Genomic DNA, 21,812 nt, shown 5'->3' with positions numbered 1-21,812 from the left:
CCCAGGTCAAGCGGAATGAAGGCAGCAAAAAGCACCCGGTGCAGTTCTGCCCTTATCTCCAAGGGAATCACAAGATTTCACAGGAACACAGCGTCCCACTAATCCCCTGTTTGTTGTATCAGCACCAAGGGCACGCGGCGAGGGACAGCAGCAAGGGCTCCACCCCAGCCAGGGACACCCCAATCCACAGCTGAGCCACCCGCTGTGGCACAAAGAGCTGTCAACTCATTTTGATCTACAAAGGTGGATTTTATGGATTAATGAGAGTTTTGGGGTTGTCCTGTGCAGGGCCAAAGCTGGACACAACCTGTGCCCCCTTCAACTCCAGATGTTCCACAATACTTTGTTCCCAGTGGGTCCTTTCCAACTCAGGATATCCATGATTCCGTGTCTCTGGACATCAGAGAGGTCTTGGGCAACACTCTTGGATTTTGGGGATCTTTGGGGTTGTCCCAGAACCAACAGGTGATCCTTACCATCCCTGCAGCTCCTTTCCACCTCTGGTTATTCCATGACCTGAGCGGTCTGGAACCTTTTTGACAATCTTGAACGCTGGGATTTTATCAGTGGACTTTTAGGGTTGTCCTGTGCAGGGCCAGGAGCTGCCTGGATGATCCTTGTGGGTTTCTCCCGGCGCTGGATCCGCCTTGGCCCCCAGCCCCGTGGCCCAGCCCTGTCCTAGGTGCCAGGGGAGCCTTTTGGGGGTTCTGGGGGTTCCGGGGCGCGCAGCGGATGCTGCTTGGCCTCGCCTCCCACTTCCTTCATCAAAACCCTCCAACGGCAGCCGCGGGGCCACGGGCGGGGCCGGGCCGGGGCCATGGCCGAGGGCAGGAGCGGCAGCGCCGGGCTCTTCGCCAGGCAGGTCCAGAAACGCTTCAGCCGCGCCCAGGAGAAGGTATGGAGGTGCCACCCACCCCCAGATCCCAGCTGTGCCTGGGGTTGTCCTTCTTCCCCACCGCAGTGCTCCCGGCGGGGCCCAAAGGGAGCAGCTCAGCTCCTTTGGGTGCTCGGAGGGTGGGAATTTGGGAGTTTCTGGGTCAACATCATCGTTGCTCCAAGGCTTTGGAGGATGGCATCTCCCAAAGCTCCCCAGGGGACTTTGGCTTCTCTAATGAGGGGCAGTTTTCCACCCAAAACGCCCTGCAGGGGTTATGGGGGGGCTGTGGGGTGGTGGCACGGGGTCTGGCTGGCGCTGAGGGTCCCCAGCAGGGCCCGGCTGGGCTGGTGGTCCCAGGAATGTTGGTGAGATGGGCCCCAGCCCCACAGGAAGGGAGGGGGAAGGGCTGCGGAAGCGGCACGAGCAGGGCAATCCTCAGCTGCTTTGGGGTTATTCTGGGGGAGCTTCTTTCCTTTCCTGTCCCCAAAACCGTGCCATGACTCCCCTTTTGGGGGTGACACAAAGACCCCCCCCCTCAAACCTTCACCCTCCCAGGTTTCCTGGCCGGCGCTTGGTGCTAAATTTGGCTTTCCCACGGCTCAATCATCCCGGGCCAGGCTCCGGCCGCTTCCTGCACACAGCAAATCTCCCTCCCAGCCGCTCCCAGCCACTTCCCGGGGGGCCCAACCTCTTCCTGGACATCCCAAATCTCCCTCTGACCCAGCCAAAAGCTCTTCCTGGACACTCCAAAGCTCCCCGCTCCCAGCCCTGGCCTCTTCCTGGGGGGCTCAGCCTTTTCCTGGACACCTTGAACTTCCCCCCGTCTGGCTTCAGTCATTTTCCAGAGGGTCGCCTTCTTCCTGGGCACCCCAAAACTCCTTCCTGCCTGGCCCCAGACTTTCCCAGGGGAGTTCTCTTCCTGGACACCCCAAATCTCCCCCCACCCGGCCCAGCCTCTCCTCTCCTTCAGCCTCAGACCCTCCTCATCCTCCTCACGGTGCCCCCAGTACCCCACAGTCGGGGCCCGGGGTGTTTTGGGGTGCACACGACTGCACCCACCGGGTTTAAGGTGGGAGGTGGGTTGGCACGCAAAAATTCGCTGTTTTCCTAAAAATAATAAAGGCGGTGAGATTTTGCATTTCCACGTAAATCGCGCCCTGCCAGACCCTCGGCAGCCCCTCGGGGGTTTGGGGGGCCCAGGGGGCACAGCCCGGTGACCTCGGGGTGTGTTTGGGCTCTTCCCCTCTCCCTCCATCACAGGTTTTGCAAAAATTGGGCAAAACTGTGGAAACCAAAGATGAGCAGTTCGAGCAGAGCGCCTACAACTTCCAGCTGCAGCAGGTGACAGGGGGACCCCGGGGACATCGGGGACATGGGGGACACCCCGAGCCACCCTGGGGGTCCCCGTCCCCCCCCAGACCCGCGGACAGCCCTGACCCCCTCCTCGCCACCGTGTTTTGCAGAACGAGGGTCACAAACTCTACAAGGACCTCAAGGGGTTCGTGGGAGCCGTGAGAGGTGTGGAACCGACCCGGGAAATCCTGGGAACAGGGATGGACTCGGGGCGGAGCCAGGATAATAAATAAGGAATAAAGAGGAAATAAATCACGCTTATAATAAATAGGTTATTAATTTCAAAATCAGTATTAAATCAAAATAAAGAAAAATAAACATAAATATTGAAAATAAATAGATTGCAAGCTACAAATGGATAATAAGGAGAAAATAGATAATAAAAATACTATACGTGGGATAATAGATAATATATAATGGATGAGATATATATTACATATCTTACATATATGATATATGCAATATATATATCTTTATATCTCATTATGTATTAAAAACATATGGGATAATAAAGAGAAAAACAATAGATAACAAAGACATAAAATAATAGATATAAAAAGTAAAGATATATTAAAGATAAGATAATAATCAGACTACTGTATGTGTGATGATAGATAATGAATATATATGGGATATATATTATATACGGGATATCATAAAGAAAAACAGCTAATGCATATCTATCAGATAGATATGGTATATATATATATATATATAATAGATAATAGAGACCACAGATCATTTAAAATAACGCGCCCAGGCCCATAAACACCAGCAGAGAGCAGCGAATAGATCCATAAGCTGAGGGATGAATGAGCACTGACGGTGCCTGTGCCCGCAGTGATGCACGAGAGCTCCCGCAGAGTGGCCGAGACGCTGCAGGAGATTTACAGCCCCGAGTGGGACGGGCACCAGGAGCTCCGAGCCATCGCCGACGTGAGTTCTGGCTGTCCCCAAGGGTCCCCTTGAAGCCTGGGGGGAGGTGGCAGGGTCCAGGGTGTCACCGCTGTCCCTGGCCCTGTCCCCCCAGAGCAATGACCTCCTGTGGGAAGACTACGAGGCCAAGTTGGCCGACCAAGCCCTGAGGCTCATGGAGAATTACCTGGCTCAGTTCGGGGATTTCAAGGTGCCCTCTGCGCGTCGGGCGGGGTTGGGGACAGGGGGGACACGGCGGGGTGTGGCTCACCTGTCCCCCCCGCCCAGGAGCGCATCGCCAAGCGGGGCCGAAAGCTCGTGGACTACGACAGCGCCCGGCACCACCTAGAGGCTCTGCAGAGCGCCAAGAAAAAGGACGAGGCCAAAATCGCCAAGGTTGGGACCCCTCGAGACTCCCCCGGCACAGCCCCCACGTGGGGACAGTCCCCCGGCCTTGGGGACAAAGCCACGGCCCCCCCCGTGTCGCCCCGCAGGCTGAGGAGGAGTTCAACAAAGCCCAGGCGGTGTTTGAGGAGCTGAACAGCGAGCTGCGGGAGGAGCTGCCCGTCCTGTACGGCAGGTACGGGACTGTCACAGGGGCTGGGGACAGCGCGGGGCCTCGGGGACATGAGGGAACGCTGCAGGGGTTTGGGGACATCACGGGGCTGGAGGTCACTGTAGGGGTTGTCAGGCTGGGGGTGGGACCATGGGACTGGGAGACACCACAAGGGTTTGGGGACATCACGGGCCAGGGGCTTGAGGGACATTGTGGGGCTTGGGGACATCGTGGGGCTGGGTGACACAGCAGGGACGGGTGGATATTGTGGGGCTGGGGGACACGGGTGGGCACGGGTGCCACTGGGTGGGTGAGGTCCCCCCGTGGCAGGGAAAAACTTGCGTGGGTCTCTCCTCAAAGCCCACCCTGGGGACACATCGGGGGTCCTGGGGGACATCGGCCACGGGCGCCTGTGACAGTGGGAGGTGGCAATTCCACAGCATCCACGGGGTGGCCCTGAGGGGCCATTCCCCTTCCCTGCTGCGTCCACGGAGTTGGGCACTCAGCGGGTGGGATGGGCTGAGCACCCCCAGACAGCTCCAGTGTCCCCTCCGTGGGACATCGTGGGGCAGCCCCAGACCCCTCCGGTGTCCCCCGCAGCCGCATCGCCTGTTACGTCACCGTTTTCCAGAACATCTCCAATCTCCGTGACGTCTTCTACAAGGAGATGAGCAAGGTGATGAACACGTCCTCCGCGCCCCCAGCAGCACCAGGTGTCCCCAGGTGTCCCCAGGTGTCCCTAGGTGTCCCCAGGAGGCTACGCCGGTGCTGTTCCCCACCCCTCCAGAGTCCCCGCTCTTCGTTTAATTCATTCAGAGCAGCCCGAGGGTGTTCGGGGTGTCCCCAAGTGTTGGGGACCCTGCTGAGCCCCCGGGTGATGGGGCCACCTGGGGACCCCCTGAAATGTCTCTGTGTCCCCGCTCCCCAGCTCAACCGGGACCTGTACGAGGTGATGAGCAAACTGGAGAAGCAGCACTCGAGCAAGGTGTTCATCATCAAAGGTGTCCCCAGGTAACACCGGGGGGCGATGAGGGGACAGCGGAGGTTAAGGGGACAATTTTCCCCCCAGCCCCCACAAATGCGATGCAGGCTGCGGCCCCAAAGTCCTGCGGTGGGCGGGCACCTGCCAAAGACGGGCTGAAGGAGCTTTTTGGTGGGCCTGGGGAGTTCATCAGGGTCCTGCTGGATGGGGAAGCGTCACCTGCAAGCTGGGACGGTGACACCCCAAGGATGCTTGGGGACACCCCGAGGTGACCCGCTCTGTCCCGCCCTCTCAGCAACCGCCGCTCGCTGGTCATCTCGGCGCCCGTGAGCCCCCCGGCCGTGTTCCCGTGCCCGGACAAGGCGCCCGCGGTGGTCGCGGAGGTGACACCGGCGTCCCCCGGCGGGGCCGGCGCTGCCACCGACCCCGCCGCCAACGGGGACCTGGGCGCTGTTTCCCCCGGGCCGCCCCCGGCCTCTCCCGCCGGCGGAGGGTCCCTGGACTCGGTGTCCAGCGAGGAGAGCCCGGAGCCCGACCACGCGCCCCCGGAGCAGGCGACAGCGGTGACAGTGTCGGTGTCCAGCGAGGAGAACCCGGAGCCCGGCCCCGACGCCGACTCTCTGTCCCCTGCTCAGGAGACATCGGCGACAGCCGCCGAGCCGGGGGGTGACAGCGGCGCTCCGGGGGACCCCGAGGGCATCGCCACCTCCCTGGCGTCACTGATTTTATCCGAGGCAATTGCCCAGGCCACCGGCACCTTGTCACCAGAGCCGGGAAAAGCCGCGGACGCGGCAGGGGACAGCGGGGCCACCAGCGTTGAGGGTGGGGCAGGTCCCGCGGTGCCGTCCCCCACCGCAGCTGTCCCCTGCCGTGTCCCCGGGCCCGCAGCAGCGGCACCGGCGTGTCCTGGGGAGCCGTGCCAGCTCGGCGGTGAGCGGGGACAGAGCGGTGACGTCGAGGACAGCGCGGAGGTGACAGATGTGGAGCCAGAGGTGCGCAGAACTGGGGTGGGAACGGTCTGGGAGACGGCAGGGGTGGGGGCGGGGAGCACACACAGGGGGTTTCCCGGCTCGGGGGACACCGCGGCGGGATGTGGGGACACGAGGGGGACAAACCCAGCCCGTGGGACACCTCCTGGGGCAGGTGGGGCTGGACCCGGGATCAGCCGGTCCCCCCCTGGACCCCCAACCCAGGCGGCTGCAGGGGGCGTGGGGCTCGGCCCCTTTGGGATGGGGTTTAACGGGATCACGAGGTGCCGGTGTCACCCCCGTGTCTCTCCCAGGGCCCTTCCGGGACACCGGAGCAGGACACGAGCCAGGACACAAGCCGGGACCCCTCAGGTGCTGCCGAGCCCCCCCAGGATTCCCCCGAGTCCTTCAGCATCCTGTGATCCCACAGGAAACGCGGCGTCTTCCCCAAATTCATTCCCCAGAATGCATTTCCCAGCCCCTCAACCCGTCCGAAATAAAGATGGAAAAAAATGTGGCGAAGTCCCGTATCTGGAATGACGGAGGGGTCCGGGGGGGATCCTCACCGGTGGATTTGGGGGGGCTGAGGAGTGGAGGGGAGGTTGGGGGTTGTCACTCCCTCCCCCTCCAACACGCGTGACTCGGGGAAAAGGCGTCGAGCCCGTTCCACCAGTTCCTGGAAAATGCGTTGTCACGCCAAAAAATCCCCCAAACACTCTGATTTTCTGCTCCCGTGATCCAGAATTCCGCCATTCCCGCACAAAACCCCACTCCCGATCTCCGGGGCGATGGCTCGGCCCCGCAGCCAGCGAGGGGTTAACGGGGGAGGAATCCTCAGGGTGGTTCCTCATTCCGGCCGAACTGGAAAGGTGAGGTAGAAAAAGGACAACGCCTTCACCTGGGCACCGCCTTCACCTGGAGCCGCACATGGTGCCGGCAGGTAAGAGCTGCAGGAGCGGGCCCTGGACCCCGGGATGTCCCCCCGGAATTCCCACTCCCTGCGGGGCTCCAGGGGTCCTGCCCCAGGCACAGGGAGGCACCGGAGGCCTGAAGCGAGGCGTGCAGCCGGTCTGGGGTGAAGCCGGGCTGTCGGGGCTCGGCCGGGCGTTTTCCAGCTGGATTTGGGGTGGAAGGCGAGGGAAAGGGCCGGATCCTGCCACAGGGAGAGGCTGAAAGCAGGAAATCCGGCAGGAAAGCTGAGGGGGAAACAGGGGAAAGCAAAGCGCTGATCCCAGGGGCTCATCCCAAGGTGACGGAGCAGACACCAGGGTGAGCAGCGGATCCCGCCCTCCATAGGCGGGGAGGGGAAAGGGGGGGCGGGGAAGGGGCTGCTGAGCACCCCCAAAAGCCTGTGGGGATGGTTTGGTGATCCCATCCTCCATCCGCCGGGAATGGGAATGGAAGTGGGATGGGACTGGGGGGACTGCGAAGGCACTGCTAAAAATCCCTGTGGGGAGGGTTTGGTCCTCCAGGCACCGGGAATGGGCACGGCAATGGGGTGGCTGCATCCCCAGCGCTCCTCGAAGGAGTTTTTGGGACGGGAGCAGTGAGGTGGGGTGGAGTTTCCCTTGGGAACGGCTCTGGAGCCGCTCAGCCCGAGCGCAGGAATGAGGAAGATGAAGGTTTTTCACAACCCTGCTTTAAAAACACATGGAAATCCATCGGGATGCAGCGTGCCGGGAATGATTCACTCCCACTGCCAGCCCCCCTCTTCTGGGCTGGATCCGGCCTGGCACTGCCAAAAATACCGTGGTTTTCCGCGCTGGGATCACCGGGTCCTTCCCACGGTCCCACGGCGGGAGCAGTGAGGGGGATGCGCAGGGAGGAGCATCCCTGCCCCAGGACAGAGCACGAGGAGCTCCACTTCCATTAACACGCGTGGTTTGGTGGAAAGCAAACCTTTCCCTCAGAAAAAAACTCACTTTAAACCTTTGGTGAGTCCCAGGATTCCGTTTTTCAGGTGCTGTGGGTCCTAGGATTCAATTTTTTGGGTACTGGTACATCTTTCCCCCTGGCAGTGCCAGACTTCCCAAGAAACCCTCCCTAAGGCTCAGACCAGCTCTCGTCCCACCCAGCAGCATCTTTTGCTCTTCTTCTTTTAAACCTCAGTCTCTTTGGGGGAAATAAGACCCAGTTTTTGCTCCAAAGCCACCCGGGAGCAGCAGCTGCTCCATGGGAAGGTCGTGGTTGGCTTTGGGAAAGGCCCAGAGCCCGGAGAGCTCTGCTGGGGGAGCTTCACAGCAAAGCTGGCCTTAGTGAAGGGTTGGCTTAAAGCAAAACCAGATTTAAAATGAAACTGTTTAAAGTAAAACTTGGTTTAATTCAAAGTTGGGTTTGAAGAAAACCTGGGTTTAAAACAAAGCTGGGATTAAAGCAACTCCGGATTTAATGCAAAACTGTGTTTAAAGCAAAATCATGTCTAAATCAAACTGGGTTTAAAGGTAAAATCAGGTTTAATTCAAAGCTGAGTTTAATGAAAAGCTTAAAGTGAAGCTGGGTTTAAAGCAAAATGAGTTTAGAGCAAAACCAAGCTTAAAGAAAAGCTAGGTTTAACATAAAACTGGATTAAAGTAAACCAAGATTAAAGCAAAATTGTGCTGGAAATAACATTGAGTTTAATGCAAAGCTGGGTTTAAAGCAAAACAAAGTCTAAAGTGAAACTGGATTAAAACAAAGCAAGGTTTAATGCCGGAGTAGTTTTAAAGCAGAACTGGTCTTACAGCAAAACCAGATTTAAAGCAAAGCTGGGTTTAAATTCAAAACAGGTTTAAAGCAGGGCTAATTTTAGGTAAAACTGAGTTTAATGAGCCGGTGACTGCTGCCAGCCCGAGCCCGAACCCAACGCGGGCATCGCCTGCTCGGGGTGCCCTCCCTGTCCTGCTGCGGGGAAGGGAACGTTCACTCCCCGAATTCCTGGGCCCTCCCCGGCCCCTATTCTCGGGGTCCCCCAGCCCAAATTCCCGGCTCTCCCCCAACCCCAAATCCCACCTTCCCCGGCCCCAATTCCCGGCTCCCGGCCCGCCGGAGCCACTCCTCGCTCCTGCCCCGCTGCCGCCGCTCGATTTCCTCTTTTTTTAAAAAACCCCAAACGAATGAGATTTGATCCGCTCCCGGCCGCGCTGAGTCACGGAATCCCCGAGCGCCGGAGCCACCGCCGGGACACTTTGGGGGACACAGCCCAAGGTGGGTCGGGCAATTCCGCGGCATCGACCTCCGCCAACGGATTTAGGGCATTTTCAAGGACTTTTAAAGACTTGGAAGCTCACAAGATTTGGGAGTATATCCAGTCAGCGGCTGGTTCTTCCCAGCTCCAGCAATACCAGCGCGTAATTGGTGCTGCAGCACCCCCCTCGCGCGGAGCCTTTCGGGGCGATTTGTAGGAAATCACTATTTTTATCCCTATTTTTGGCAGTTCCGAAGGAACCCGGAGCCTCACCTGGAAGGAGCCGCTGGAAGGAGAGATCTCACCCTACCTGAGCACAGCTGATGGGGCACTGAGTGGGAATTTACCGCTCTTATCGCTATTTTTGGCAGCTCTGAAGGACCCCAAACATCCACGAGAAAGGAGCCGATGCGATGGAGGGAGATCAGCCCCACCTGAGCTCAGGTGAGCGCCTGGAGCCGCTTTTCGGGGCTTTTCCCACCTTCTCCGCCCGGCTCCGGCTCCCCCTCACCTCCCTCTCTCTCCTGTCCCGAGGAAGACCTGACGACCCCGTACCTGAGGAAGGCTCCCACGCCCCCGGGCCATGAGGACGTTGACACCGCGGTCATCGCAGGTGAGTGAGGCCGCGGCTCCTGTTCCTCCCCGGGGCCGGGGCCGCCGCTCCGGGCCGAGCCCCGCTCCGTTCTGTGCCCCGGGCTGAGCCCCGCTCCGCTCTGCTTCCCCCCGCAGTGGTGATCGCCCTGGTGTTCCTCACCCTGCTCACCGTGCTGGTGGTGATCGGGATTTACCTGTACCGCAACCAGGGCTCCTACCGCACCTACGAGCAGCCGGAGCCGGACACGGCCCCGCGGGAGGAGGCGCCCTCCAAGGAGAAGGAGGAATATTTTATCTAAGGATAAAACCCTGGGATCCACACAGGTCCCGAAGTTCTCTGGAGTTGGGCGTCTACATAAATTTTCAGGAGTTGGGATGCTACCTGAATTCCCTGCCATCGGGGATCTGCCCGAATTCCCTGGAGCTGGGGGTCCACCTGAATATTCCGGAGTTGAGGATCTGCCGAAATTTCTTGGAGGTGGAGGATCTTCCTAAACTGGGAAGCTGCCTAAATTCCCTGGAGTAAATTCCCTGGATTTGGGGACCCACCTAAATTGGAAACCTGCCTAAATTCCCTGGGGTTGAGGTTTTGCCTAAATATCCTGGAGCAAGGATCTGCCTGACTATCCTGGAGCTTGTGATCTACCTGAACCCCCCGGAGCTGGGGTTCTGCCCAAAGCTGAGGATTCACAGACTGATTTTGTTTGATTTAGTTGGTTTTGTTTCCTTAATTTATGAAGCAAACCATGGAAGGAATGTGTGGGTGCCCGAGGGCAGGAAAAACCCTAATTACCCCCCAAAAAATAAAAGTCCCAAAAGAGGAAGTCCCCAACTCAGCAGGAAAAAGGAAAGAAGTGAGAAAAGCCCCGGTTGGCAGCAGCCAAAGGGGTTCTCAGAGGCCCAACAGAAATTTGTTACTTCACTGAAATTTTCAAAATAATCTTTATTTTTATTTTTTGGGTTTTAGTATAAAAACTCCACATGTTCAGTGCAGCACAGAGAGTCCGAGAGCCGAGCTCAGGAACAGTCAGGGACGGTCACACACACACAGAGGACACGGATTCAGATTAAAGTGAAATATTAAGATAAAATGGAGTCGAATCTGAGCTCTTTCTTCATCGAATAACAGCCAAAAAGAAAAAATAACACCCGATTGAGGATCCCTGAAACGTTCCTCCCAAGCTTGTGGAGGTTTGGTTATCATCGCAGGCGTGACTCACTGATAAACACTTCGATAAACCCATTCACAACCCATTTATGAGCTCCTCAGTCCATAAAAATCCGCCCACAAACATCCCGTTCATAAAACTCATTCACAAACCTACCGATAAACAACTCATTGATAAACCCATTGATAAACCCATTGATAACGCCCCCAAACCCTCCGCTGCTGAAGAGCCCAAGGGATCTGTGTGTTCCCTGACAGTCCCCCACAGCCGGGACAGATGGAAACCAGCCTCTCGGATTTAAGGAATTTGGGTGCAAAAACCACCAGGTCTGAGTTAAAATCAAGCGTTTGCTAGTTAAGCATCGGTTAAACCTGGTTCTAGCTGGAATGGGAGGATCCCACGGGAGCTGCAGCACGGCCCTGGCACCGGTCATGGCTTTGATTAGAGCTGAAGTGCAAACAATCCAAGAGTACTCGGAGTGGGTTAAAACAATCCCAGGACAGACATTTCTGGGGGAGAAAGGTGGGAGAGGGTGAGGGGGCACCTCTGGAGTAAGGCCGGGAAGGGCTCAGGTGTCCTTCCCACTTCTGGGAAGGAGAGTTTTGCCTCTGGGAAGGGAATTTTTCATCTCTGGGGAGGAGATTTTGCCTGTTTTCTACCCAAAATCCACCTTTCCTAAAAGGAAGGAAAATCCGGATGGGTCCAGCAGAGGGATAAAGGCAGTGGAAGGGGAAACCCTTCCCCAGAGCATAATTAGGCCATAATCAATTAGAGCTGAATATAAATGAGGAAGAGGCAGGGCTGAGCTCACCCCTATTTATGAATGACCCCCACCCCCCCGGGACCCCCTAATTGACCAAACCCCTCCCCTGTCACCCATTGGTGTCACCTGCGGGAAGTGGGGGTCCCTCCCCGGCCTTTGGGGGTCCCCAGGCGCAGTGCAGGTACCTGGGGGGAGGCGCTGACGGGCGGGGGGGTCCCCCAAACCCGGGCCCCCCTCACCAGAGGCTGAAGCCGCCCCCGGCCCCCCCCAGGAAGCCCCCCTTGCGCGGGGGCAGCAGGACGGTGGCTCCGGGCGGGACGGGCACCGGGGGGGCACCCGGGGGGCACCCGGTGGGCGGCGGCTGCAAGACACAAAGGGAAGGACGGGTCACTGTCACGACAAGGGGACAGCCGAGGTCACTGTCACGACAGGACGGGCCAGCCGATGTCAGTGCCGTGACAGGAGTGGGGGACAAGGTCATGACACCGAGGTCAGTGTCACACCTGGGGCAGGCACAAAGCCCCCGTGGGCTGTGGGGACACAGCAATGTCCCCACCCCCTGCTGAGGGACAGCACCCGGGGGTGGGACACGTTGGGTCCTCAGCCCTGACCCATATCTGAGGCCTGTGGCACCTGGGCCAGGTGGGGGACACCTGTCACCTGTGCCAACACCTGTGGGACACACTCTCCACCTGTCAGCGAGCTGCAGGTGGCAATTCCAGGGGAGCAGGAACCTCTCAGGTTCCAGGGAAGGGGAGCCAAAGGAGTCTGGGGAAGCACGGACCAGGTGAGCAGGACCCTCCCCCAGCTCACGGGAAGTGCCAGGCCCAGCTGTGGGAACAGGCGACGTTCAGGTGGCCAAGGGCCCCCTTGCCCTGCTCCCCCCAGCCCAGATTTGGGCAGCACCAGCCAGGCTGTGAGCCAGAGCCACCTGCAACCCCTGAGCCCACCTGGGATCAGGTGGGATGGGGCTGGGACCCACTTGGGCCAGGGCCAGGTGATCTTCTGGTCCCTCCCCACCCAAATCCCCCGATTCTGTGCATCCACCTGCACTCCCCGGGATGCTGCCGGTGCCCCCTGTCCCAAACCTTCCCACCCAACCCCACAGACCCACCTGTGCCCCCTGTCCCAAACCTCCCCAGCAATCCCCAAGCCCACCTGCACTCACCGGGATGCTGGTGGTGCCAGCTGTCCCCAGCCTGGCTGCGGGGTCAAACCCCCCTTCCAGCAGCACTGTGGATCCCGGTGGATACACCTGTCCCAGCGGGAAATAGGCCACGGGGGAGCCCAGAGCCCCCACGGGCAGCGGCGGGGCCAGGGGCAGGTACAGGGACGCACCTGGGTACGCTGGGGACACCGGGGGGATGCCAGCAGCACCCAGGGGGACGAAGCTCAGACGGTAGAGCTGGAAAAACACCGAGTCAGCACGGTCAGACAGGCGTTATCCCAAATCCAGGTGTGCAGCCAGCACCCAGGGGGCTCTCACCTGCCTGCGGGAGCAGGGAATCACCCGGATTTCACCCCGGGCTTCAATGGGGGGTTTGGGTCACTTGGGAGATGGGAAGAAGTGGTCCCTGTCCAAGGTGAGCTCCAGGGTTCCCCCAGGGCTATGGACACGAGGGGTCCCGGGTAAAAGCCCCTCTGCAGAGGTGTTCCACCTACCTCGGGGTACGCAGCTGCAGGGTCGAGGTATGGGGGCGGCTGCGGCACGGGCAGGGTCTGGGGGTACCCGGGGGGCGCCGGGCCCGGGAACGAGGGCTGGCCTGGGAACGGCCCTGCGGGACACAAAGGGGTCAGGAGAGCCGGGAGCGAGGAGTCTGGGATGGAGCTGGAAATCGCCCCGTGCCCTGAGCCCCCCGGAGGGATCAACCCCCGGCCCGTTCACCCGGGATCACTGCCCCGCCCTGCCCCCCACCCCATATGGCATCGGCCCGGCCTCAGTGTCCCCAAAGCGCTGCCACCCCCTGCGCCCGGCCTGGCCTCAGACCCCCCCCCGGCCCCTCCCATGGTACCGCCCCCCAAGCCTCAGCCCCCCCCGCCCCTCCCATGGAATGTCCCCAAAGCCTCAGATCCCCCCCGCCCCTCCCATGGAATCGCCCCCAAAGCCTCAGACCCCCCCCCGCCCCTCCCATGGAATGTCCCCAAAGCCTCAGACCCCCCCCGGCCCCTCCCATGGAATGTCCCCAAAGCCTCAGACCCCCCCCCCGCCCCTCCCATGGAATGTCCCCAAAGCTTCAGACCCCCCCGCCCCTCCCATGGAATGTCCCCAAAGCTTCAGACCCCCCCGCCCCTCCCATGGAATGTCCCCAAAGCCTCAGACCCCCCCTCCCATGGAATGTCCCCCAGCCCCGCCCCCTGGGCCAAAGCGAGGCTGAGCACGCTTCTCCATGGCAACCCCGGCCCCGCCCCGGCCCCGCCCCAGGCCCCGCCCAGCCCGTGCCCTCAGACGCCCTTAAAGGCGCCGCGGCCCGGGCCGCGCTCCCGGCAGGGCCCGGGGGCTCCGGTCAAAGGGCCCGAGGGGCCCCGCCCCGGCCTTGCCTTTGCCGTTCATGGCGGCGGCGGCTCCCGCGGGCACGGCGGGGGGAGGAGGAGGACGAGGAGGAGGCGGGGGCGGCCCGTGGGGGAGGGTGAGGGACGGGGCAGGAAGCGGGGCAGGAAGCGGGCGTTGTGACGTCATCGCGCTCGGGGGCGGGGCCGCGCGCTCTTAAAGGGGCCGCGGGTAACGGGGAGCGGAGGGGGCGGGGCCAATGGGGGCGGGGTCACAGCGGGGGGCTGCAGGGGAAGGGGGCCGGCCACCGAGCGGGGCTCGGAAATATTGTGTAAAATTTAATCTCAAATGTAGAGAATACTAGAAAACTGGTAATAAAATCACAGCGTTCTGTATTTGCGCATTAATGCATGAGAATGAAATATAAAATACAGTTAAAATAAATATTTATAAAGTATTTCTAAAATACCTATAAAACTCATAGAGGTATATGATACATACTACAATAATATATCAAAATAGTAAATAAATATTTTTAAATGCAGTAGTGTAATCTATAATATATCGGAAGGAATATTAATAAGGACTAATAAATAAAACATATTAATTAATATAAGGATATATTCGTACAAAAATCATATAATTATGCATAAATCTATAAATATGTTATGATATATAATATAATATGAATATATGGCAGTAAATTTTTTTATAAATACACAATATATAGCCTAATAGTATAACATATTAAAAAATCAACAAATGCTGATAAAAGAAGAGACTATATAGTACATAAAATATATATAATGAGTATCACATATATAAAGCTGTACATAAATAATCCATATGTCTCTATATCATCATTTACGACCCCTTAGGTCGTAAAACGTCCCTTGGAAGTCTAAAATTCCCATTTTTGGGGTGGGAGTCTCCCTTCATTTCGCCCGTGCTTTCAGGACTCAAACCTCTCCTTTTCCGCCTCATTTTCCTCCGGCTCCATCCCCAAACCCGAGCAAACCGCTCATGAATAATGTAGCAGCTGCCGCATGAATATGCAAATGAGCCTCGCGGAGCTGGGGTGTGGTCATGAATAATTCATGAAGGGGAATATTCCTCACCCTCCAAACTCAGCGAAATGGAAAAAAAAAAAAATAATATCGACCTTCCTAGTGGGACCAGACACCGCTCAGGGACCCCCAGACCTTCCCTTAGGGACTCCCGAGCCCTCCAGCCCAGCCCCGACCCCGCTCAGGGAGCGCAGAACCACTTCGGGACACCCCCTCTCCGCTCCAGACCCCCCTTCAGACCCTCAGACCCTTTTTAGGGACCCCCCGTTCTCCCCAGACCCCGCTTAGGCACCCCCAAACCCGCTTCCCGACCTCCCTCTAACCCCAGATCCCACTGAGGGACCCCTCTGCCCCCCGACAGCCCCAGACCGGTTTAGGGACCCCCAGCCCCCGCTTAGGGACCCTCCCGTCCAGCCCCCCCGGCCCCCCGCTGAGTCTTTGTTAATTAAAATCCGCCCCCTCACCCGAGCTGTTTTCCTTTCCCCGTCCGCAATCTATTAGCGCTATGCAAATGTATGCAAATGAGCCCGGGCTTTAACGAGCTGTAGGTATTTAACTATTCCTATTAAATATTCATAATCGCGGCAGCGCATATGCAAATGAAGCCGGCAGAACTGGGCCGTGGCCGCCAATAACAGGTGCACCTGGGCTAATTAGAATATTAATGAATATTAATGATTATTAATGAGGAGGGTCGGTCTGGCTGTGGGGTTATCAATATTTGGCCTTGTCCCCCCCCTTCCCCCCCCAACACCATCCCTTGTCCCCTTTGTCCCCTCTCGGCTGGGGGATCCTGACACTGCAGGGGCTTGGGGGGTTGGAGGGCTCCGGGATTGGGGGTCCGGGGTTTGGGGGGTCCGGGGTTTGGGGGATCTGGGATCGGGGAGGTCCTGGATAAGGGATCTGGGGTTGGGGGGGTCCCGGCACTTTGGGGTCTGGGGTTTTGGGGGGATTTGGGGCTGGGAACCTCTGATTTGGGGGTCTTGGGGCTGGAGCAGGCTCTGGTTCAGGTGTCGGGGAGGGGCTCTGGATTTGGGGTCCCAGGGCTCAGGAGGCCTCTCTGGTTTCGGGGAGTTTCGGGTTTAGGGGGTTCCCTGGTGTCTCAGACCCTGCGGGGCTCTGACTCTGAGGGCTCCCTCTGCTCTGGGGGTCTCCGCACCGGGAGGGCTTTTGGCCCTGGGGCATCTCGGGAGCCTCCGCCTCTGAGGGGGCTTCTGGAGGGGTCTCTGGGGTCTCTCTGCCCCCAAAAGGTGTCTGGGTCGGGGGTTTCTAGCGGGTGTCCAGGGGGGTCTCGGGGGTCTCTATCCTAGTGGGGGTCTCTGAAGGGTCTCCAAGATCTCTGTTCTGGGATCTCTGTCCTGGGGGTCCCCACCCCGGGGGTCTCCGACCCAGTGGTCCCTGTCCAGCGGGTCCCTGTCCATGGGTCTCTGTCCCGGGGTCTCTGTCCCAAGGTCCCTGTCCGGGGGTCCCGGGCTCTCTGTCCCAGGGTCCCTGTCCCGGGGTCCCTGTCCGGGGGTCCCGGGGGTCCCGGGCTCTCTACCCCGGGCTCTCTGTCCCGGGGTCCCTGTCCCGGGGTCCCTGTCCGGGGGTCCCGGGGGTCCCGGGCTCTCTGTCCCAAGGTCCCTGTCCGGGGGTCCCGGGGGTCCCGGGCTCTCTACCCCGGGCTCTCTGTCCCGGGGTCCCTGTCCCGGGGTCCCTGTCCGGGGGTCCCGGGGGTCCCGGGCTCTCTGTCCCGGGGTCCCTGTCCCGGGCTCTCTGTCCCAAGGTCCCTGTCCGGGGGTCCCGGGCTCTCTGTCCCGGGGTCCCTGTCCCGGGGGTCCCTGTCCGGGGGTCCCGGGGTCCCGGGCTCTCTGTCCCGGGCTCTCTGTCCCGGGCTCTCTGTCCCAAGGTCCCTGTCCCGGGGTCCCTGTCCGGGGGTCCCGGGGGTCCCGGGCTCTCTGTCCCGGGGTCCCTGTCCGGGGGTCCCGGGGGTCCCGGGCTCTCTGTCCCGGGGTCCCTGTCCGGGGGTCCCAAGGTCCCTGTCCCGGGGTCCCTGTCCGGGGGTCCCGGGGGTCCCGGGCTCTCTGTCCCGGGGTCCCTGTCCGGGGGTCCCGGGGTCCCGGGCTCTCTGTCCCGGGGTCCCTGTCCGGGGGTCCCAAGGTCCCTGTCCCGGGGGTCCCTGTCCGGGGGTCCCGGGGGTCCCGGGCTCTCCGCGGCGCCGCTCGCAGCGCCCCCAGCGGCGGCGGGCGGCAGCGCCCCTGCGGCAGCGGCCTGCGCATAAATTATGTTCATGACGCAGCAGCCCCAAAACCCCGGGAAGAGGCAAAAATCCCCTCCCGGGACCCCCGCGGCCCCGAGCCCCCCGTAAGCCGCCCCCGCCGCTCCCGCCGTGGGCCCGGGCCGTGGTCCCGGGGCCGCTCCGCCGCCGCCCCCCGCCCCTTTGTGCCGCCGCCGCCGTCGCCGCCGCAGCGATCGCGGGAGCGGCGCGAGCGGCGGGGACCCCCCGGGCCCCCCCCGGCCCCCCCGGGGCCCCCCCGGAGCCCCGACCCCCGGCTCGGTGAGTGCGGGCCCGGGGCGGGCGGGGGGCGGCGGGCCCGGCGCGGTGAATATGCAATGGCGTAATTAGCATAATTTATATATTATGATAAAGAGCGGTGGGGGGGGCGGGGAGGCGAGGGGAAAACGGCGGAAAACGGGGGCCAACGGGGGGCCAGCGGGGTGTGGGGGGATAATGGGGGTCAGGGGAGGGGTGGGGGGCAGAGGGGCGCCGAGGGCGGCCGTGGGGCCGGGGGGGAACTGGGGAGAACTGGGAGGAACTGGGCAGAAAGGCGGGGGGGCAGAGGGGAGGATGAGGACGGGGGGAATTGGGGGGTGCCGGGGGGGGGCTTTGGGGACAGCCTTGGGGGAATTCCGGATTTGGGGGAACAGGGAAGGGGGGAGAGGGGCTGGAGAGCTCTGGGTCGGGGAAAAGGGGGGGAAACTGTCCGGGGGTTAAACGGGGGGCAGGAGAATTTGGGGGTGCTGAAAGTGCAGCAGAGGAGACACGGGGGCGGGGGCTGGGGACAGTTTTGGGGTCCTGCCCGGAGAGGGCAAAGAGAGCCCAGGGGTGGGAGGCGACGGGGGCAGCGGGATTCGGGGGCAGCGGGATTCGGGGGACGGAGGGATTCGGGGGGCAGCGGGATTCGGGGGGCAGCGGGATTTGGGGGGCGGAGCGGGGCAGAGGGGCGCGGGGTGGGGGAATTGGGGGGCACTGGGGGGACACGGCCGCTCTGAGGGGGGGGCAGCGGGGGGCAGGGGGCACCAGAAAGGGAGCTGAGGGTTGGCGGGTGCCGCGGGGACCTGGCACAAGTGGGGTCCCTGGGGACACGGCGGAATTGGGGGGGCTGGAGAGGTGCGGGGCAGGGAACGGAGGTGCCTGCCCTGGGGGGGGCATTTTGGGGAATTTTGGGGGGGCGGGAAATGGATTTTGGAGTGTAGGAGAGGAGAAACAGCGCTGAAGGGGGCAGGACGGTGTTGGGGTCCTGCCGGGTGGAGCCGAAGGGGGGATTTAGGGGGGAAGGACAGATTTGGGGGGCTGTGGGGCTTGGAGAGGGGCGCTGGGTTTGTGGGGGAAACTGGGGGTACACCACGTGTTGGGGGACACAGAAATGGGGGCTGAGGGGTGCCAGGGGGACCTCGGCTTAGTGAAGGTCCTCGGGGAGACAGCCCTCAATATCGGGGTTCAGGGAAGGGGAAAGAGCAGCTGAAGAGCCCCAGGGCAGGGAAAGGAGGAGCTGCCCAGGATCGGCGGGGCGGGAGGAATCGGGGTGCGGGAGGTGGTTCGGGGTGCAGCAGAGGAGACACAGGGCAGGGGGTGGGGACAGTTTTGGGGTCCTGCCCAGGGAGGGCAAAGAGACCCCGGGGACCCACCGGGATTTGGGGGGCAAAGGCAGCTCAGGGGAGTGAGAGAGGCTTGGAAGGTCTGGGGAGGAAACTGGGGGGACACGAACGCACTGAGGGGGGTCAGATGGGGCTGCTGAGGATTCGGGGGTGCCACAGGGGACTTCAGCTAAGTGAGTGTCCCTGGGGTCACCCCGGAATTGAGGGGGTCAGGGGAATGGGAGGAGGGGGCTGGAGAGCCCCGGGGCAGGGAAAGGGGGTTGACTGCCCGAGGGGAGGAGCAGGAGGAATTCGGGGATGAGTTTTGGGGTGCAGGACCTTATTGGGGTCCTGTTTGGACCCCCAGAGGGGAGGCTGTGGGATTTGGGGGGGGGGGGGGGGGAAAGGCAGGGCAGGGGAATTTCAGGGGGGTACCGGGTTTTGAGGGGCAAAGGAAGGTGGGGGGGATCCAAGGACATTTTGGGGTGCTGCAGAACAGCGAGGGGGGGCTGTGAGGGTTTGGGGGGGGACCTCAGCATCCATTAGATCCATTAGTATCCCGGGACTTCCCCCACAGCCACTCCGAGCCCCTTGTTTGGTGGTTTTGGGGTGGGGGGGTCCCCTGGGTGCTGCAAAGGGGGTGGGGCTGCGTTGTCCCGTGTGCCCCCCAAACCTGTCCTCAGCACCTCCATCTCTGGCCATCTCAGGGTGACTCTTGTCCCTGCACCCCACGTGAACCTCCCAAAGGAGCAGTGGGGGTACAGCATTGCCCCCCATCCCATCGGTCCTGTTGATCCCATTGATACCACTAATCCCATCCCACTGATCTCATCTCATCCCATCGATCCCCTTGATGCCATTGATACTACTGATATTGATCCCATCCCACTGATCCCATTGATCCCATCCTATTGGTCCCATTGATCCTGCTGATCCCATCCCATACCATCAATCCCATTGGTCTCATTGATCCCATCCCACTGATCCCATCCTATTGATCCCGTCCCATCCCATTGATCTCACTGATAGCATTGATACTGTTGATCCCATCCCATTGATCCCACTGATCCCATTGATCCCATTGATCCCATTGATCCCATTGATTCTATTTATATTGATCCCATTGATCCCATCCCATAGGATGTAGGTCCCGGGGGTCCCATGCCCCCCAAGCCCCCCGTGCTGCCCCTCCAGGCTGTCCTGTGCCCTCGGGGGCACTTCAGGACACGGGGTCGATGCTCCAGGTTCTATTTTTGGGGGGGCCAAACTCTGCTTCTGGCCTTGGCAGGAGATTGTAATCCCAGGAATAAAGATTCCTGGGAAGTCACGGCAGGCTGATTCCACTGCTCCCGGTGCCAGGGGCTCACATTCCCAACAGGCAGCAGGGCCAGGGGCACCCCAACACCGCCAGAAATGCTGGAGGCTTGATTTGGGATCAGGGTTTTACCCCCAAAGAATCCCTGTGAAAGGGGGAAGGAAATCAGGGATTGAGGAATTCCACCTAGGCCACGTGGCCCAGAGCAACGTGTTGGTCCCCGCATCTTTTTTGGGAAAAACATGGCAAAACCAGGGGAAATTGTTCCTTTTTAATGGTGCAAAAAGGATTTTTGGAACATTTGAGTTAAACTGGCAGGAAACCTTTGGCCAACTGGTTTTAGGTTTTCACTGTTTTCTAGCAGTTTTGGAGCCCCTCCGCAGGGCATTTCTTCTCTGATGGAGTGGTATTATTATTATTATTATTATTATTATTATTATTATTATTATTGTCATTATCATTATCCCCTGGATTTTGGGGGGTCGGGGTGCTGGCACTCCATGGCCACACACCTGGCTCAACAATTTTGCCTAATTATGTGTGTCCCCCCCGCCAAGCTCCCCTTTTTCTGGGCTGCCCCTTTTCCCTGGATTTGGAACTTTTAGGGGGCAGTAAATGACTTTTCCCAGATTTTCCTTTGGAATTTGGCTGCCCCAGCCCCAAAATGGAGCTTTCCAGATGTGAATCTTGTTGGAGGTGGATGGATTTGGGGTATTCTGGGAGTGACATCTCATCCCCTGCCTCAGCTTCTTCATAAATGCCATAAAACCTTAAAATACATCAAATTTAGAGGGAAGGAAGGATTTGAGGGGGAATTATTCCCTCCAGGAATGAATCCAGGATAACAACAGGAAGAGTTTGTGGGTCTAAAGTCTCCCCTACTCAGGTTTCTCACCTGGACAAACTCAGTTTTCCACCCATTTTGGATCCATCTCTGCCTCATCAATAACTAATTAACATGGGAATGAAATCCACATGGAGACTGGGAGCATCCTGAAAATCCTTCTCTCACCTTTGTCTCCTCTTTATTTTTTGATATTTTATTATGATTTTATGCCTTTCCTTGCCTTCCTCCATCTGTTGCTCCGTGGCTGCTCCTCCCTGCCTGCCCTCGCCACCATCTGGATAAATTATTTGTCGCATTAAATGCCAAAGAATACCCCAAAAAGTGTGAAAAACGGGATGTGCAATAGGGAAAGGATCCCGCTCCCAAATCTAGAGCTGGATGCCCACCTGCATCCAGCCTGGAATTACAAATGTATGATTAATTGTCTCGTTAATTAGTCCTTCCCCGCCCCCTCCCCTTCCCTCCCAGGCTGTGGCTCCTCCCACCAGCAGCAGGGCGAGAAATCCAAGGATTTTGGGGAACTTGTGCCCTGCTCAGCCTTTTGCTGCTCCCAAAAATTTATTATTTATTAGTTATTATTGTTTATTATTTATTATGGAATAAATCCAGTTTGGCTGCTTGGCTCGGGCTGGGATGGAGAACGGGGAGGTTTTGTGTTCCTTGTGAGGCCAGAGCCTCAGAGAACCCCACACATCCCTGAACGTCCCTGTTTCTCCTGAGTTGCCTTTTCCCAAAACGTCTCCATCCTCTGGGAGTGGGAGGGGTGGTTCCTGGGGCTCCTGGTGGTTTTGAGCACGGGAGCAGCCAGAGCTCAGCATGGGAACAGCTCCGGGTTTTGTGTCCTTCCAGGTCAAATCCAGGGACCCCAAAACTCAGAGGAGCCCAGGGAGCCTCAAAACCAGGAGAGGCCAGAGCCCA

The 21,812-nt window shown here is 59.6% G+C and overlaps 3 protein-coding genes and 1 long non-coding RNA gene across 6 annotated transcripts in view; 2 read left to right on the top strand and 2 right to left on the bottom strand.

Moving 5' to 3' along the window:
• Window positions 1–748: 748 nt before the first annotated feature.
• On the top strand, window positions 749–6,109 carry LOC136372823 (bridging integrator 2-like). Of its 2 annotated transcripts, none has more exons than XM_066337651.1 (11): window positions 749–895; window positions 2,138–2,218; window positions 2,341–2,395; window positions 3,072–3,166; window positions 3,261–3,356; window positions 3,434–3,541; window positions 3,640–3,725; window positions 4,302–4,377; window positions 4,630–4,712; window positions 4,979–5,675; window positions 5,966–6,109. In XM_066337651.1, the coding sequence occupies exons 1-11, from the start codon at window positions 818–820 to the stop codon at window positions 6,071–6,073; spliced, it is 1,563 nt and encodes a 520-aa protein (XP_066193748.1). In that variant the 5' UTR covers window positions 749–817; the 3' UTR covers window positions 6,074–6,109. The 2 variants fall into 2 exon arrangements, with proteins under 2 accessions (XP_066193748.1, XP_066193747.1); XM_066337650.1 differs by having other exon boundaries at window positions 4,979–5,690.
• Window positions 6,110–6,201: 92 nt separating this feature from the next.
• Window positions 6,202–10,499, top strand: LOC136372827 (small cell adhesion glycoprotein-like). Of its 2 annotated transcripts, XM_066337656.1 has the most exons (4): window positions 6,202–6,591; window positions 9,186–9,258; window positions 9,353–9,427; window positions 9,544–10,499. In XM_066337656.1, exons 2-4 carry the CDS (start codon window positions 9,228–9,230, stop codon window positions 9,705–9,707), a joined length of 270 nt encoding a protein of 89 aa, XP_066193753.1. In that variant the 5' UTR covers window positions 6,202–6,591; window positions 9,186–9,227; the 3' UTR covers window positions 9,708–10,499. The 2 variants fall into 2 exon arrangements, with proteins under 2 accessions (XP_066193753.1, XP_066193752.1); XM_066337655.1 differs by lacking the exon at window positions 6,202–6,591 and having other exon boundaries at window positions 8,241–9,258.
• Window positions 10,334–13,970, bottom strand: DAZAP2 (DAZ associated protein 2). Its single transcript, XM_066337657.1, has 4 exons — window positions 13,879–13,970; window positions 13,003–13,115; window positions 12,509–12,745; window positions 10,334–11,701 (listed from the first exon to the last, which is right to left on the bottom strand). Exons 1-4 carry the CDS (start codon window positions 13,889–13,891, stop codon window positions 11,576–11,578), a joined length of 489 nt encoding a protein of 162 aa, XP_066193754.1. The 5' UTR covers window positions 13,892–13,970; the 3' UTR covers window positions 10,334–11,575.
• Window positions 10,334–21,812, bottom strand: part of LOC136372830 (uncharacterized) — an 87,185-nt gene continuing 75,706 nt past the window's right edge. Inside the window, exon 2 of the long non-coding RNA XR_010745531.1 lies at window positions 10,334–11,183. This is a non-coding gene — a long non-coding RNA (uncharacterized lncRNA). The remainder of the gene's footprint in view (window positions 11,184–21,812) is intronic.

This window comes from Sylvia atricapilla, chromosome 29, assembly GCF_009819655.1.
Source record: "Sylvia atricapilla isolate bSylAtr1 chromosome 29, bSylAtr1.pri, whole genome shotgun sequence".
Classification (NCBI taxonomy): Eukaryota; Metazoa; Chordata; class Aves; order Passeriformes; family Sylviidae; genus Sylvia; species Sylvia atricapilla.
Note: the sequence above shows the minus strand (reverse complement) of the source record. Positions and strands in the feature narration are given on the sequence as shown.